At 40.6% G+C, this 17,813-nt stretch overlaps 1 protein-coding gene across 2 annotated transcripts; it reads right to left on the reverse strand.

Moving 5' to 3' along the window:
• Positions 1-17: 17 nt before the first annotated feature.
• Positions 18-17,813, reverse strand: LOC306827854 (G-protein-signaling modulator 2-like). Of its 2 annotated transcripts, none has more exons than XM_079349933.1 (15): positions 17,583-17,813; positions 9,054-9,275; positions 8,612-8,747; positions 8,153-8,292; positions 7,481-7,604; positions 7,118-7,233; positions 6,228-6,383; positions 5,505-5,613; positions 5,085-5,250; positions 4,496-4,572; positions 3,760-3,945; positions 2,673-2,835; positions 1,637-1,822; positions 1,443-1,555; positions 18-934 (listed from the first exon to the last, which is right to left on the reverse strand). In XM_079349933.1, exons 2-15 carry the CDS (start codon positions 9,272-9,274, stop codon positions 767-769), a joined length of 2,061 nt encoding a protein of 686 aa, XP_079206059.1. In that variant the 5' UTR covers position 9,275; positions 17,583-17,813; the 3' UTR covers positions 18-766. The 2 variants fall into 2 exon arrangements, with proteins under 2 accessions (XP_079206059.1, XP_079206058.1); XM_079349932.1 differs by lacking the exon at positions 17,583-17,813 and adding an exon at positions 14,823-14,890.

Here is a 17,813-nt window from a genome sequence, read left to right on the forward strand (position 1 = left end):
ATAAATTGAAACAAATGTAATGTAAATTCAGGTGATTTTTTTTATTTCTCCTGTTAGAAGAAACTCCCAATAAAAAAAGACTAAAAAAACAATTCTTTTTCTCACACCAGTTTTTCTCTTGTAAAATATTGTGATTAGAAAATAGCAACACGTCCAATTCATAAAGGACTCCTTGGTCTTTAAGTCTGAAACATCAGATATCAAATACTAGAAAGTGTCTGTGAATTTTAAATTCCTCAGAAAACATTTGGTGAGTGAAGATCAATTCAATCTGAGATATACTGATTCGAGACACTAAAACATCATCCAACATGAGCACAACAGCACCTTTAATCTTCCACTATTAATGACAGCTTCATTGACTGTTGTTCATCATAACCTTCAGTTGGGCATCTTGCAAGTGAAGTACTTTGAGTCCAAACACAAACTACTTCATCACTAAGAGTGGCTTGATGCAAGCCTCCAGAATAGACAGGTGTCACTGGTAAAGTATTAAAACAGGCAGCTTAGAGCACCACCAAAATGTAACAACATAGTCAGTTTTCTAAAAATAAGCATCAAAATCCAAAATTTCCCCCGATTGAACATCCATAATGACCAGTTCTCTGCATTTTCATTCTTGAATTCCTTCTAGTGTTCCTTTGCAATCTTTGAAGTCATGCAGGGATGTTGTCCCAACAGCCCGAGAAGGCAGGAATCAAGAGTTCAAAAACTCTTGACAGCTTGGTTACTTATCCTGAAGCTTTGAAAACAAAATCCTATGGAGTCAGTCTGGTTTAGTTTGAGTGACACCAGGGGGCGCCAAAACTCTCTGCTCCTCCATCCTGTTGGACTGGGAATGCAGGATCAGACTGAAAAAATCCTCATCGGGAACAGTTGAACCTTTATTTGCAGAAGGCGGAGCGGCACACCTCTGGTCGTTCAGCCTGGAACCCTGACGCATCGTAAAGAAACACAAGAGTCAGATGAGTAGATGCTTATCAAGAGCTGTTCAAGTTTGGCATTTGTAACTGTGTGCATAACTGATTCATTTATTTTTTATTACAGCATTGAATAGTTTGGGAACTAAAAAACACATCTGAAACAAACATTTGGATTGGATGGGGTATAGATCCTTTTTTACATTTATGACACAATCTGAGCCTGTCAACTAAATCTTATTGATTAATCTAGATTTTCTTAATCAACAGAAATGTGTTGATCAAGCATGAAGCAGGTACATGGTCGGGGGAAAAGCCAATTATTTCCCATAATGCATTTAGCTTCTGCAGTCAGGAAGGAGCAGCTGTGGCCCCTCTATGAACTGTCATAGCATGATCCCATGAGATTAAAACTATTGGGGTTAAATGTGATACAATAGTGTGTGTCACGTAAAAATAAATGTTACACAAACAATGATTTAAACCTCTTAATGCAATATGCTTAATGTCCCTTTCTCTTACTTGGCACTTGACTAGCATGTCGAAGAAGACGTCATCCCCCTCAGGCTGCTCAGCACTTGCCTCCAGGCGACTGTAGAGGGAGGTTGTGTGCGTATGTGGACTGGAGATTTGGGCTGGAAGGAGAAATTGATCAAGTCATCAGCAGTAATACTAAGGGAGATGACAAAGCCTGGCCCTGCCATGCATTTCATTACCTTGGGGGTGGAGCTGGTCTGTGCTGGAGGTGGAGGGTGTACGAGGCTGGTTGGAGGCGCTGAGTCGTAAGCCAGGAAAATGGCTCAAGCTCACTCTTTGGTCGTCCAGACGACGGGCCTGGGAGCTGGCCAGCAGCTCCAGGAAATGACCAGGATCCTGCAATGGTGTTGCGCACTCCAAAATAGCTAAAAAACACAAAATACTCATCATCCATCGAACTTTCATTTTATGAACTGTGGAGCATCACGTCCAGCGTAAATGTCCTCTTTTGAGCATCAAACACAGAGGTGGTACATAAAATGTTTTCTTTCATCAATCTTGGAGCAAGCCATTATAATAAGTATAATCATAAGAAAATGTGTCCAAATAATTCACAAACCCTTCATTAGTTGTAGTTTTTAAAGACAATGGAAATGTATAATGGTTATGGAGGATTGAATCGCTCCAATAAGTACACCAGTGGTCACAGATCCTTCCGTGTGTAAATTGATTTCACAAAATGTCAAAGTGAAGACTTGAATAAACACGTACTTCACATACCTGGCAGTATTTCACATCAATAAAACATCTGGATCCCCACAACTTAAACTTGAAAAAAAAACAACCCTTGGGCCAATCAGCAGTGAGTTTACTCCAAACGTTTTAGAAAATCAGAAATGGACAAATGTATGATATTGGTAATATATATATATATATATATATATATATATATATATACGCCGTACACACACACACACACACACACATATATATACCAGACAAGAAGGAAAGGCATGAGACAGACAACACAAAGCATAAATCACAAATGTTTGACATGGAAAAAAAGGACACATTAGTGGACATGCTGCATTCACACCATAGATGGCATTAACCTCCTTCTACTGAAAACTGAGAGGCCACCACAGCAAGGTGTCCTTTAGCAATTGTTTCATTTCTTGCATGTTTTTTTCTCTCTCATATTTCTCCATGAAAGATCAAGGTTGTAGTTGCTGCACATGGTGTGAACACAGACGGGAACACAGGGGCCTGACTCACATTTCCTCTCAGCTATAGGAGGGGTGGAGGAGGGAGAGGAGTGGGCAGGGAGATTGCTCTGGCCATCCAGTAGGGAGCACCTTTGGTCGTCCATTCTGTTGCCCTGGAAACGAGACAGCAGGTCGAAAAAGCCGTCTTCTCCGATAGTGTCCCGTGATCCAGGCTACAGTGTTTAAAAAAAAAAAAGAGAACCAATTAATTAAAACAGATCATTAAGGTTATCAAGAGAGCTGGGAGGCTTTTAATGGAAAAACTAATAAAAAAAAACAACAAAAAACAACGTACACAGCCTCAGTTTGTTACTCTAAAACTCTTCAGTTACAGATCCAATGCTTGTTTTAATAGCTGCAATAGTTGCAGCATGTTTCTTGTAAGGCAAAGGAGCCTTGCAGCTACTAAAATGATACTGGATTAATTCTATGGATGTGTGACTTTAGAGCAGTGAACAATAAAACATTATCATCCTCCCTATAAACACCCATTAGTGGTCAACAATTGTGTGCAAGCTGTAGTGACAACTTCCCGCCACTAGCTAAAGCTGTAGCAGCCATTGACTAATGCTGAAGGCTGGTAGGGCTGACGCTGCTAACGCTGCTAAGGCTAGCCACAATCTGCAAACCAAGCAACATTGTGTAACCGCTGACAATTTCAAATAAATTGGGCTCAATGGACTCTGAAGTAAACACTTTTTGGAAGATGGTGAAGGAACATTGCAATAAAGTAATGAAAATAAAGAAAAGAATGTTGACCGTTTTCTGAATGTTTCCCTTCAGACTAGTTGGTTAAATTGAATCCAATTTGCTTTGAAACAACTTTAATATTGTTGCCTCCGAACATCCTTAATTAAATCCAGAACTTTTGGCTCTTTTTGGTCATCGTCAAGCCATAAATAAATAATAATGGGATTCCACAAGCTTCACAAATAGGAGAATAACACCTGAGCTGTATCTTTTACAGTTTAGATATACTGCAGTAAGATTCTGTCACAGTCTCCTCCTTTGTACTGATGGTAACCCAAAGATGCACATACGTTTGTGTTTCCTGGATTTAATGAGGAAGAAAGACTGTATACTGCACTTAGAATGACCTTAGAAGACACTGGGGCTTCGAGCTCAGGAGGCGAGTCCTCCGTATGGTTCTCATGCTGGTCTTTGGGAGGGGATTTGATGCTTTTCTGCTTCTTGCTTTTCAACCGATGGAAGAGGAAGAGTTTAGTCGAAGCTTTGATTGTGTTGGATTTAGAGGACCCAGGAAAAGAATCATCCTCCCAGTCCTGTACATTCAAGGACAGAAACACTTTCAGTTAGAAATGTCACTGCTAGTATAACATACAGCTGACTTTTTTTCTAGACTTTTAGAGGGAGAGAGTGGGGCATGACATACTACATCAACGAGCATCAGGAGTCATACATGTGACCAGTGCGACATGCACTCTACCCTCTGTACATGTAGCCCCTGCTATACTAACTAAACTATGCTGGTGCCTAAATACATAGCTGATTGAATTCACATTTCATTTTTAAATGGTTTCAAAATACATTCTTTCTACTCAATTTATGAAAACTGTGCCCACAGTTGAATATGCATCACTTTTAACGACTGTCACTGTTAGAACAGTAATCTGAAATAACCAAAAGAATTTCCTGTTGAATTAATGACAAATAAAAAATAAAATAACTTCAGTTTCATTTACACATAAAGTAATAGCAGCTTCATTTCTATGTCAATAAATACTTGTTTTTTTAGAAGTCTTAGAGGTTTAAAACAACAAAGGCAGTGCAAAGTTCACGTTGTTAGTGTTTGTGAGCTAGGTTTAGACATACTTGCTGTGCAGATGGATCTCCTGTTTGATTTTTGTCAGGACTTTGCCTCAGTTCAAGGTTCTCTCCAGACTTCACAGCTGGAAAAAAAAAAAAAAACATTAAACAGTGTGTCCACATGTTACAACATTTCTAGATTTCACTTTCCCACCAGCAGGAGGAAAACTGATTCCAAAGGAGGAGCCTCGTGCCCTGCATTCTAATAATAAAACATTGTGTGCCTCTTAAAGGTCTAAACAAACATGTACTGGCTTGCAGGCTTCTTCTTCCCCGCATTTGATGGGTCATTGCAAACCCCAGTGGAAAAGTCTGACACTATTAAAACTATGTATTGCTTAACGTATGGGTTGTTCTTAAGCACACAGCATTAAATAGAAAATGGGTCTTAATTTGGAGACTTGAAAAACTATTTTCTTTGCACAGCAGTTTAAATCTCAAAATGTGTGTATAAAGACATTAACAATCATTCAACTGTGTTCCCTGGTAAACAGGCGCCTTCATATTTAATTACAAAGATTTTAAAGTTCAATGGCCACATGTTCCCAAATGGATCGAGTTGAGTGAAGGACATTTTTTTAAGGAGCAGGTTTACCTGGGAGATTTGGGAAACTATGGCAGATTGCTGGCAGAGCGGAACTGTTCATGTTTGTGTTACGGAAAACATTTGGATGAATGTTGGAGTTGGACTTGAGGCCTACGACCAGCCGCAGGTCAGACAAGTTCATCCTGGCTGTCACCTCCCCACTTTTGTCTCCAGTCTGTCAAAAAGGACAACAACACATTTTATGAATAAAGCTTGAAATGACAAAGACGACACATACAATTTGAAACTGATTTTGTAGTTTCTACATCCAAAAAAGTTGAGATTTCCAGCACACATTCATACATGTGCTGCATACAAAAAAATCCCTTATTTCCTGCTGTTTCTTATAGTACCACTAGAGGGGGGTGTGGACTGATGGCAGCTGGTGATGAGTGGACCCTGAGGGAGGAGGTGAACCTAAACAGTCACCTCTTTGGCAATTTCCAGATGTTTCTCAGCAAAGTGCATGGCTTGCTCATGATTCCCCAGGGCGGTGTGGGCATTTCCTAGACTCCAGTACGCTCTTCCTTCACCGACTCTACAGAGAGACGGGGGAGGAGAGAAACAGGCTTGAGCAACTTCAGCTGAGATTATGCAAGAAATGGGAAGGGCAGTCATCATACTATCATTCAGTAAAATCCCCAAAACAAAAACAGAGCGTCATTTCACAACAGCAGCTGATATGTAAGATTCATCATAGCCCAGTCTAAAGCCTCAAAGAAAACAAAAACTCTCCACTGTGTCATACATGGGAACCATATTGAAAACCTTCCACATGAAATATGATTCATCGAATTCAGGGCTGGCAGACTTTACATGTTAATGTTTTTGATGTTAAGTAACTTTTAAATGTATTTTGAGACTGTAAGGGTTTAATGTTATCACAACATGTTTTGGTCAGTTTGCAGATTTATGCAAAATTAGACTTTCTTGATTGTGTTTTTAGATGTTGTCTGAGTAACCTTTAACTCCTTTCCTTGACTTTTTAGTTTCTTTGAAGTTCACTACAGCTTCATGGGTGTTGGCAGTCCCACCATTAAATCGGTGCAGGTAATTAGTTCATGGACCACCCACATACACTCTGTGCATGCTCATTATACTTCAAAGGCAGTTTGGTGGACAGCTGACAACAAATGGCTTCTTTTCTGGTACCTGTCGTTGAGGTCCTGAGCGATGACCAGATGTTTGAGGTGGTAATCGATGGCTCTCTCATAGTCCTGCAGTAGCGTGTACGTGTTGCCTAAACTGTAGCAAGCCTGAGCCTCCACCGCTTTGTCCTTCAAAAGCCGGGCCAGCTGCAGAGTCCTCCTGAGGGCGAAAAACAGAAGAGGAGGACAGTGAAAGAATGTGCAGGGTGGGAGCAGGAGAACGATAGTGATCTGCTGTTTTCTTTGTTGCTTTTTTTTTTTCCTCAGAGGACAGCTGTAACGTTAAATTACTCAAGTAAAAGATGTAACTACTTTTTAATGTAAATAATGTGTGCTCCACAAAATTGCACTTAAATGTTTCACTTTAAATCAAGTCCTTGGGTTTATTGTAACAGAGTTGTCAGCATATTTTATTACAGGTTTGTATTCTTCCTGAACATTACACAGACTGACATTAAATCTGCGAAACAGAGAGGTGACTGTCAACAAAAACTCAGAATCTGATGGTGTGATGAATTTATTTCACAGTGGTGATCAATGAAGTGTAATCAGAGTTCTTTGCTTTAGGTTTGAGTGTTTTTGTGCATTTGTAGTTTAAAAAAAACAAACATTCTCACAACTAAACTTAAAGTAATTTACAGAAAAAGCAAGAACACAGAAAAAAAGCATGTTCAGGATCAATGTTGCACTTGTTGTTTGTACCGTTTTGGGGTGGGCGCTTATAAGCTTCTGCTTCGGCCCACTCCTTTTGAGCAGAATTACAACTGCTCAAATAAACTAAACTAAACTTGCTAAAAAGAAAATATCAGCACTCTATGTGTGTTCAAGCGTAGTGAGACCACCAATAACCATCACGAGGTAAGAACGGGCTCCAAGCATCACTTGCTTACTCACTTGTAATGACCAGCAGCAACTTCAAATTGACTCAGGAAAATGTGAGCATTGCCAAGGTTACAGTGGGCCCTCCTCTCAGCAGACTTATCTCCAAACTCTTTAGCGATGAGCAGCCGCTGCCAAACATGAAGGATCACATTAAGATTAGGATTAACAGGAGATTTTTTTTGGAGGTAATCAAAACAAACACAGCCTTTGGAATCATGGCATCTGACAAACAGATATGGTTGTAATCCTTCGATACCTCTGAAGAAATGTGTCAGATATGTTGTTATCTTGTTAATTGTCTTTCACAGCCTTCAATACAACTCTGAGGCTACACGAGGTGGTGTCCTTGACTTTCTGTGCAAGTTTGCAACCTACCTTTTCATGTGCAGCCACGGCAGTTTCAAAGTCACCCAGCAGATAGTAAGTGTTGCCAAGGTTGCCGTAGGTACGCCCCTGTGCGGCCCGATCGCCTAATTCCTTCACCATGCACAGGTTGGCTCTTTTTAAAACAACAAAGAACAAAGTTAGACATTTCAACATGTCGTGCTGCTTCAAAACAAGGTCACTTTTTTAATTGCTTATTAAAAGGATTACTCTTAAGCTCCAAACAAAACGGCCCAGAACAGTCAGCGAGTCGTCGCAGCTCAGCTCAAACAAATCAGCTTCACCGTTATTAAACAGCTGGGCCAATAATCGTGTACACGTAATCATACATCAATTCGCTTATTTTGAGTGCAGCAGCTTAGTCTTCACACCTCCTGACATCCTGTGGCTCTCAAAGAGAAAGACTGGTTGTCAATTTTATTTCATTAGTTGTATTCCCCTGAAGAGACCTCTGCAGATAATCTGGCTCAAACCTTTTTAAAAATCGAGCTAAAGGATCAATTGTTGGTCATCTTCAATGATTTTGAAAATCCTCCACCCTATTAAAAAACTCGGCCTATTGAGGGGAACATTACTGTCGACCTTTGGTTACAATACTCACACCTATGCTAATGCAAAAAAGAACAGTCAGAGGTAAACAAAAAAAAAACAAAAAAAACCTACTCGTAGTACTTCGCAGCTTTCCTCAGGGCTGCCCTGGCCTCCTCCGAGAACTCTCCTGGCTCGGCTCCACTCCAGCAGATGTTTTTGCCCTTGGCGTGGTAAACGTTCCCGAAATTATACAGTGCACGAGCTTGCCCAACCTACAGCAGATTTGAACAGACGGAAACCAGAGTGACCAGTGCTATAATTACATACTTAAAATACACTGACACCAGAACAGCTTGTTTGCATGCGGCTGACAAACTATTCCAGATTTCGGTCCGCCGACACTCCGCAGTCATCGCGCATACCAAAACTGCCCTGTGGTTGCAGGGCAAGTCCTGTGCTATGACGGAAAACTAATTTGGATCCATTTATTCTAATAAAAGCAATACAGCCTTTGAGTTACTAACAAACAGGCTGGAGGAATATTTCACTTCAACAACTGGCTGGTAAAACATCCCTTCGATAGAGACTCACCTTATCGTAAATGGCTCTGGTGATGTCCAAATGTCTTTGGCAACAAACAACAGCTTCATCATACCGTCCTAAAAGTTTTAATGTGTTCCCGAGGTTGCCACTGGCTTTTGCCTCACCGAGCTCATCTCCAATAGTTCTAGGATTTCAAATGAGAAAAAAAAACCACACATCAGGAAATCATTAGACTGCAATATTAGCAGATTACTGGAGTGTATTAGTACAAAAACACAAGAGGGAAGAAAGTAATAAAAGCTGCAAGCAGCAAGAGTCAAGACTAGCAATTAAATCATTGAGGGGGAAATTGTTATTAAAAAGTTGAAGCATTTGTTCAGACTAAAAAACTAACAAAGATCCCACCAGCAGGAAACAGGAGAGTTGTTCTCTTTATATGAAACAGGTTTGAAAATAGGATCATTCAGATTAATGTGGTGAGTCTGTTCACCTGGTCAGTGTGAGGTCATGGCGATGGTACTCCAAGGCTTTCTGATACTCCTGGAGGTGAAAGTAGGCGTTGCCCAGCTGGCTGTAGATGGCACTCAGGATTTGGAGGTCCTCAGTCCCAACCTGGATGGCAGACTCGAAGAAAGACACGCCAGCACGATAGTCTCCAGCTTTACAGAGCCGCTCACCCTCCAGAGCAAGGTCCAGACAAGATGACTCCATCCTGAGAAGAAAGGGGGACGAAGATGAGAGGTGAGCTTTCAGTCCACAAGTTAAGATAAAGATGAAATCAAGTCCAATCTTTTAGTGCTTTTTCTAAAGTACAGACACTAACCAATATATTAAACATGGAAGGATGAGCGTGTTTGAATCCTTTGATAGATTTAGTCTAGGTTAGTCTAAGCTAGTGATTTAACACGTTTCTCCTTCCAGGAGTCCAAAGAGAAACGTTTAAAATATGTTCCATGAGAAATTTAACTAAAAATCAAGATTCTTGTCTTCTGTGATTTTCAACAGATTCATAACTTCCAAAAGTGCTAATGCTAGCTCTTTAACTCAGTAGAAGGCCGAGTGAAGCAGCAAGAATCTCAGCCCGTCTCACAGATGACTGGAGAAGATCCCGAAGTATGGGCTCATTCAAAAACAGACTTTAGACACCAAAAATCAAAATCAAACCAAAGATTTCCAGTCCGAGTCACAATGCAGACAGAGCTGTAAACAAAGACCAGGAAATTATCTTCATGTACAGCATGGTGGACTATAACCATTCTGTGTTTAATCCTTAAAAACATACAATTAGAGCCCGAGAATGAATGATTAAACAATCTACACGTGAAACTCTCTGGAGGGAACCAATCCAAGCAGGGGACAGAAACAGAGTCAGGACCCTTTGAAGCACGGGACGAGAACTAGACATCAAGAATAGAAGGCAGCATTTCCTGTCTGTGGGAAACATGAAAGCGCTAAAATAACCCTGGAACTAAACTGTGCGTCTTATTTTACAACCATGAACACAAAGTCAGCTCAGATGTGTCTGTGGTAAGGACGACCATAACTTCCACACTCTCCTCGTTGAATTGTGTGATCGCTTCGTTTCACGTTACATCAAAATAAAAAGGTCTTTGCCAGCAAGTTGGGATTAGACATCCTGCTCTCTGAAGGGTTGTGTGAGTCCTCTCAGCCGTAATACTGGGTCACTCGGGGGATGAAAAGTCAGCTCAGAACAGACAGACAGCATCTCCTCCCACTCTGTCTGCTGAACCCCAAACAAACTCTAACAACCCTTTAGGAAATTGATCGGGAGAGTTAAGCTCTGCAGCTCGCAGCAAAGACAAACTATGTTTCATTTGCTGCATGACTTGTTTACCCATGATCCTATTCATGGACTGAATTACTGATTACATGATGTGAGTGAGTAAATGACGGACCAATCCAAACAAACCTTGAATGTTTTTAATTATGAAGCCTTGTGCACACTGGATTGCACACAGTGGGGGTGCAGAAGGAGCACTGAGGGAATGCTACTCACAAAATCATGCTAGTTTTTAAACATTACCAACCCCGCCTTTAAGTGTGATGAGACTGAACTACCAACAGTGACATAGTTATAAATCTTATTGATTGTTGTTCTTCTGTTTGGCTCTGTCCTTCACCTTCTTCCTGCAGTTTTTGAGACTGGCAGGCAGTTCATCACGAGTCTGGTTGTGTTCGAGGTTTCTGCGTCGTAAAAGAAAGATTTTCTTTGCTGCTGTAACTTTGTTAAACGTTGATTAGAGCTCATGGTGGATTAATGTTGGGTCTTTGTGGATGATAAGACGAAGAGTCAAAGTGTCTTGAGACGTGTGAGGAATTGAACGCGACACAAATAAAGACTGATTGGTTGAAAAACACGATAAAGCTCTGGCACAGCTGAAACGGCCAAATTAGTTCGAGTAAACGTTTCATCATCCGTACGGGAAACTTTGTAACAAAGCAGCTGTCATCATCTATCGCTGTTCCATTCACAAAATGAGATTTGAACAGGTTTGATCACAGACATTGGGGATACACATCGAGGCTATGTTTGTGGATCTCTCACAAAACAGGAACATTTCACCGGATATTCTGTTTAGACCCTCTTTAAAAAGATTTTTTTTTTTTTAAAAAAGAACAATCTCAGGTTTGTAGACAGCTGCGAGACCAAACCAGCAAATGCCAAGTCATCCTCTAGTGTACGGGCAGCATTAACTTGCAGCTTAAGCTCCCTCCCCTCCATTCATCCGTAGTATTTGCACACGCCTCAGAGGAGAGTAGTTAATGTCAGCTGGACAGCAGGGACCCTCAGAGACAACTTCAAGCTCCTCCTCAGACTCTAGAAACTTCTATTCCAGGTTTCTTTCCTCGCATCAAAATCACAAACGTGCTTCCACTTCCACTTATTCCTTGGACAGGAAACAGACACCTCACTTCATGTAGAACATATAGATAGATGCTGATCAATCAATTTAAAGCCCTCCTGAGAAGAAATAAACTGCTTCTTCTCTTAGGTTAACATGCTAGCTGGCATCTAACAGAACAATTCATGAGCTGGAGTTAATGTGAAGTGACACCCCAGTGTTCCCGCTCACATACCTGCTGCCTTTCCCCATTCTGATGCACTTGAGACAGTTTGACACGACCGACATTTCAAGCTTCTCGAGCACTCTCTGGAGCAAACGCAGCTCTCTCCGAACAACACGCGTTACCTTCTCTATCTTCACATTCATAAACATAATGCGGCCGGCCGCAGTGTCCCCCTGGCCTCGTGAAAAATAAAGAAAACATGGCTTCGTCAGGATCGGCTGCTGCTCCTCCCCGGAGCGCTCCGCACACTTGTGGTAACAGCAAAGAAGAAAAAAAAAAAAAAAAAAAAGGACTTAATCCGCTCAGAGTTCACATTGACCTTTACAATCCGGCCAAGAGGCCTTTAGTTAAGGTGAGTGCAGATTAACTTGTTACTATGCAGAAATGAACAGACAGACAGAGAGAGAGTGTTTGGCTCGGTTGCCATGTCTAGCTGATTGCCTTTTTCCTTCACTGCTTAGCATTTGCTAACCTGCATCTCTAAGCACCTTGATGATGTGTGTCACTTCCAATTAGGCCAGACCTCAGAGGTAATTATAGCCTCTTTAAGTGGCTCTAGTGAACCTTAAGGCTATTTGCTCCACACTCCATGAAATAATCATTCAGTGGCAGGCTGCCAGGACGGGAAGGAATTCTACTCTTAACCCCTGAAATATAATGAACCCCCGTACGGATCCTTATGCAAATGAGATGGGTTATTCATTGTGTGATTTCTATTATTTTCTCAGTCATCTTCTGGGGCAGATCCCACAGAGACAGCATAATAATGCATCAGAAAAGGAAGCAAGACCTTCATTTATACCACAGTCGTTCCTTCCCCTCTTAAAGGTTTCTGGGATTTTTTTAGTTGTGGCCGATCCGTCTGGACCGATGCTTCAAGAGAGGAAAAAAATATGTTGCATCACATTGGTTTTAGCGAAAGGATCAGAATAAGGCATGTGAGCGAAGTTTGACAAAAGCCAGAAACATCATTACAGAGGCGCAGAATCAGTGACATCACCATTTCTCAAATGTTTACTATTCTTATTTTGAGCCTCCTCTTTAGCCCAGGAGGCCTCGTCCCGGCAGCAGAGGCCAGGATCTCCAGTTAAAAAAGCTCCACAAACCCTCCGTGAGGTGATCGGGCATTACTAGCACCCAGCCACCACCATATCGAACTGCGTCGTCCCCACAACCACCGCCGTCTTCATTCATGCACGGCCAGCTCCGACATCCACCTGAACTGCAAAGAAGGCGAGGAATACAGAGGAGAAATCTTTCCTGCACCTGATCACATCTCCCCCTATCCAATGTTTATTTGTTAACATCTTTTGTAAAGAGTCTCAATGTAACATTTGTTATGAAGCAGCGCTACACAAATAATGATAAGACTGCTGTTTTATTGCAATCATGCCTTAATTTGTTTGATTGTTGGTAAATATATACTCTTATCTCTATCAACTTAAAAGCCTGATTTAATTGGTCTTTTTTGCAGCTGTTAGAGTTTGTCCTAGTTGAAAAAAGAATGAAAAGAAAAAGGTAGACTTTCATTTGTTGTCTTCTTTGGAAAAGTTACAGACGTTATTCCACAACTCGACCAGCTGGTTATCAGACTGTGTCAATAACCTGCAGGATCGTCAGTTAGCCGTCACTGGATGTGGAAAGTGGAATTCAAAGGGAGAGGGAGTGAGAGGGGAAAGTGCCAGTTTCGCACTGACTTGATGAGGCTTGTCCTTAATACCAACCATTACAATGGGATGATGCAATGTATGGCACAAACAACAACAACACAGCCTGCAAAGTGCAATCCCAAAGCATGCTCCCAGACTTGGTTCAGGCGAGCCGTGAGAAAAACCACGGAGCCAAAGAAGTGACAGGTTCACTGATACTATCTGTGGACACACACATCTGCAAAGTGTGTGTCGAAGTATCTACGAAAAACAAAGATCTCACACACACTTCTGGGACTTTGAAACGGAAAGAAACAACAATGAATTTGACTGAAAGATGTAACTGATTATATTCCTTTAAGAAATGTAAAAAAAATTAATGGAGAAAGAAACCATCTCAGCCATCGCCAATACCACAGAATTTATAGTAAAATCTGTTTATTTTTTACTTTTCTTACCAAATTAAAGCCAAAGTTGAAAAAAAATCTAAATAATTAGTAAAGTTAAATAAACAAGCTTAAATCCAGATATTAAGACAGCCAATAAGAAGTTCAGAAATAAACTGATTAAAGCTTTTCAAGTTGACTTTTTTTACACTATCAATAGATTTTTTTCTGTGGATGGACTAAATGCTAACTTGAACCATAGTCTCAGCTCTTATCTGTAAACAGGCGACTCTCTTTTCAGAGTTTAGGTATTGCAGGTCATTTATCACAATAAATAAAGCAAAGATGTAACCGTCTGTAAAGTTATGGACAATATAGAAAGAACATTTTGAGGATTTGCACTATCTTAAAACATATAGGTGAAGTGTCTTTGAGTTATAGGCCTGTACATGGTTTGACTCAAAAGTAACTTCGAGAATTCATTTGGCAAATGGGAAGTTTGCAAGTTTAGTAAGGGAAATCATTGTTTGTTGCACCGACTGTGTTAACGTTTATTTAAACTGATAGTATGCAGTGATTTAAAATTCTGAAATTATAGGAAAACAAAGCATCACCATGAATGTGTTACAGGAGACATTTGACGCTGAAGATAGAGCTCTGGTGCATCCTGTCCTGATGGCAGCGCAGAGAAAACGCTTGTCAAAGTGGACAAACAGGATCGTGAGCTAACGCTGCCGCAGAGCGAGCCACGTGACACCGAGCGAGCTTCATGTGAAAACAAGTCATTAGAGGCTGAAGCCCCGATGACTCCACACACTAACACACACTGTAGTTTGAACGATGCCATGCCTGAAAGTGTTTGTACATTTGGACTACTTGGCAAAGACGAAAATGTTTAAAATACAACACTAATTTTCTAACATAATGGATTGTTTAAAGCCTACAAGATTTATTTCACTTTAAGTTTATTTCACTTTATCTAGAAGAGGAAGAAGAAACATTCAGGGCCACGTTGGTTCACTACAGTATTCGGTTGATGTCATCCACTGTTCGATGCAGCGTGCCAAAACAAACACTCACTCGCATTGTCGGCCTACTTTTGTTAAGAAACAAAGCACAAAAGATTTATCCTACCCGAGCCGAATGTCTCCAGTCATTTAAAAAGAGAAAGTTTGAACAGACCGGGTTACGTTTGATCTACTCTGCCAACCGCTCGCTGTTGGGATCACGTGCCCTCTGTGAGCTTTTTGTTTTGATCTCTTCTGCACGTAGCGCCGCGCTGGGCCGTGCTGGACTCGTTTGCCTCCCTGACAGCTTCAATGAGTCTATTATCCTATGACCTCATTCACTGGCTGAAGTGTTTTCACCCAAATAACTCTCGCTGACTGTGGGATTTTTAGTGGATTGCATCACTCTTTGCCAACTCTAGACAGTGTAGTCTGCAGAGATGCGCAGGGAGCAGCTGTTTCTGGTGCAGAGACCACGATGTCTGGCAACAACAGCACCGCGTTCAAAGTCACTGTAGCTGTGTGTTGAACATACTTTAAACCAACCTGCAATGCAGCACTAGACGACACGTTTTACAACAAAGTGATGTGTAAGCAGGCCAGTTGCTAGGAATTCTGGGCCCCCTGAAAGAAAATCGGTGTGGGCCCCTCTACCCCATTTCTTGCCACTTTTTTTTTTTAACAACTGTCTATTATGTTGTTTTTCTTCATTTTTCTGTTTTTCAGTGTTCTTGACGGTGCCTGGTGAAATACACCCAATTTCTTTTCTTTTTTTTTTTACGATTAACCCCTCAACAAGTCAGAGTTTTAGAACGTAAATTATATATTATTAGTTGTCCCATTTGCAACACCTTATTACACCTCTGATTGCACATAAATTTCAATTAAACTGTTGCAGAACTAACCTCGTCTTGGAATTCACAAAATCTAAATGGACTTCTTAGTACCATAGCTCTAAGCAGACAGCTTTACTTTGCCAGGCAAAAAATACGTTTAAACTATTCAAAAGTCTGTGTCAACTGTCCATATTTCTAAATGATCTTTTTACTTTGTTGTTGTCAGCTATGATGGTGTCTTTTATTTTACATTGATATAACAAGCAACAACAGTGTAAGGCCATGTAAAAACAAGACCGACGTTAAAATCCTTTCATCACAAGTAGCCAGAACTGAGCGACTTCTTCATCTCTTTTTGTTTCCAACAAAGTCAAACACCAAGACGCTTCATTTTACACCAGAAACAGAACGCAGCAAATGTGTACGATTACGAAGCTTGAACCAGAAACTGTTACCAGCAACTATTGTGCTGCAGAAATGAAACAATGATTCTGTTACCAGGATGTTTTGGATTGTTTCTATTGATCTACTTCATTAATCATCCAATGCATCCAACTGAAGAGACAGAGAGCAGACACACTTCTCATCTGCCTTTGATCAAAATAAAACCAACTGTAGTGTAATCACACCGAATGAATCACATCTTTGCGTTGATGTGATTTGCCGTCTTGAGGATTTCAGCAGATTTCTGTTTGCTTCAATTAAGCAGCCTGAAATTAATACAACACCGTATACACACATTCAACATCATGTATGTATGTACCATAGTCATTTTCAATTTATAACAATGAAAGGATGAGAACCATGACCATCAGTGGTCCCCCCTCAAACCAAATCTTTGTTGGCCTTGCAATGATGTTCCAATAAATTTGACCTGAAAGTGTTTATAAAACAATGATTATTATAGTTTAGAAAATGAGAGATTTAAAGGTCTTTCAAGGATGCTAAATCTGCTCTGTATCACAGCTATGTAGTCAGTTATTTCATCTGTTCATAATAAATAGGGCCCATTGAACGTGGCATCCCAAACCTAAACCATTTCAGTACAGATACACCCAACCAGACTCTAAAATTAACTGATGCTCTCTAAAGTGATAACCATCTTTATTTTTGAAGAAAGCTTAAGAGAAACCGCGATTCGGGACTCAGCCTAATCCTGCATGGCATGAGAGGTCACAGGCAAATTATAAATGAAAAACTGTGCTGCAACACCATCACTGCAGGATATACTCTGTAATTATATAGAGGTTAAAGGAGCATTACAAACAAACTGCAGAGTAAGTCAATAAGCAATAAAACAGACAGACACTGATCAAAGTGGAAGTTCTGCATTTGAAGCATTACTTAGAGTAAAAGTTCAAAAGTATTAACACGAAATGGCTACACTTAAAAGCCATCATTAAAGAGAAAGGTCCATCTCAAAATAGCTGACTTTTTAAAAAAAAAAAGTATCTGAAGGTTCTTCACTTAGTGCAGCTTGAAGAGTTGAAGGTAGTACCTCCATTTACTGCAGGTTTCATTCAACCATAAAAACTACACTTTAATTAAATAAATTGGCGTAAAGTATTGCATTTGCACAGTTAACTGGAGTTTATAAAAGGATAGAAAAACTCAGACTCTGATAAAGTTAGGTTTATCTGCTAAGTTTTCAACCAATAAAAAGGGAGTGCAGAAAAGCCCCTTCAATGAACTAAGAAAATGAACTTTTTGTGAACTACCTGATTTTAAAGGAAAAATAGGGAAGCTGTCATTATCTTCAGGTCTCGGTATGACTATTACACACAACCCTGGTGAGTGTTTGGGAAACTGTGAACCAGAAAAGCTGGAAATGAGTCGTTTTAGGAGGAACATGTCATCACATGCACGCTGTCTGTCTGACTGTACGGCGGTTAAATACGATACACTGTGACATTACAGTTACTGTTATATGAAGACGTGATAAATGTACAAAGACCAAAATAATGCAAACTTTCAAAGTCGAGAAAAAAATGGAGTAAGGAAGCAGGGCTGTTAGCAAAACTTTTTAAAGTTACTTTTCCCTCGCCACTTACCTCAAACCGAAGAGCTTGAATGCATCACCAACAGAGTTTTGGGCTAAGAAAACACTGTCAGCAAACAGCAACCTTTCAAACTAATCCTTTTAACCCGTTGTTTACTCTTCGTTGTTTGTACCTCCAGATGGGAGGAAGATGTGTCCGTCTGTCTCGTGATGCAGAAGAAGCCCCTCCTCGCGCTGCAAAAAATCTGCCTCCAATTAGGATTCCACGGCTGTTACCTTCAGG

Source organism: Symphodus melops (assembly GCF_947650265.1).
Source record: "Symphodus melops genome assembly, chromosome: 8".
Lineage (NCBI taxonomy): Eukaryota > Metazoa > Chordata > Actinopteri > Labriformes > Labridae > Symphodus > Symphodus melops.

Coding starts and splice junctions, on each gene's coding strand:
- LOC306827854 (XM_079349932.1), bottom strand. CDS start 14,845: ATGACTGGAGACATTCGGCTCGG. Junction 8,293..8,611: donor CCAGAGCCATTTACGATAAG/GTGAGTCTCTAT, acceptor AATCTGCTGTAG/GTTGGGCAAGCTCGTGCACT. Junction 2,836..3,759: donor AAGCCCCAGTGTCTTCTAAG/GTCATTCTAAGT, acceptor TAAACACTGTAG/CCTGGATCACGGGACACTAT.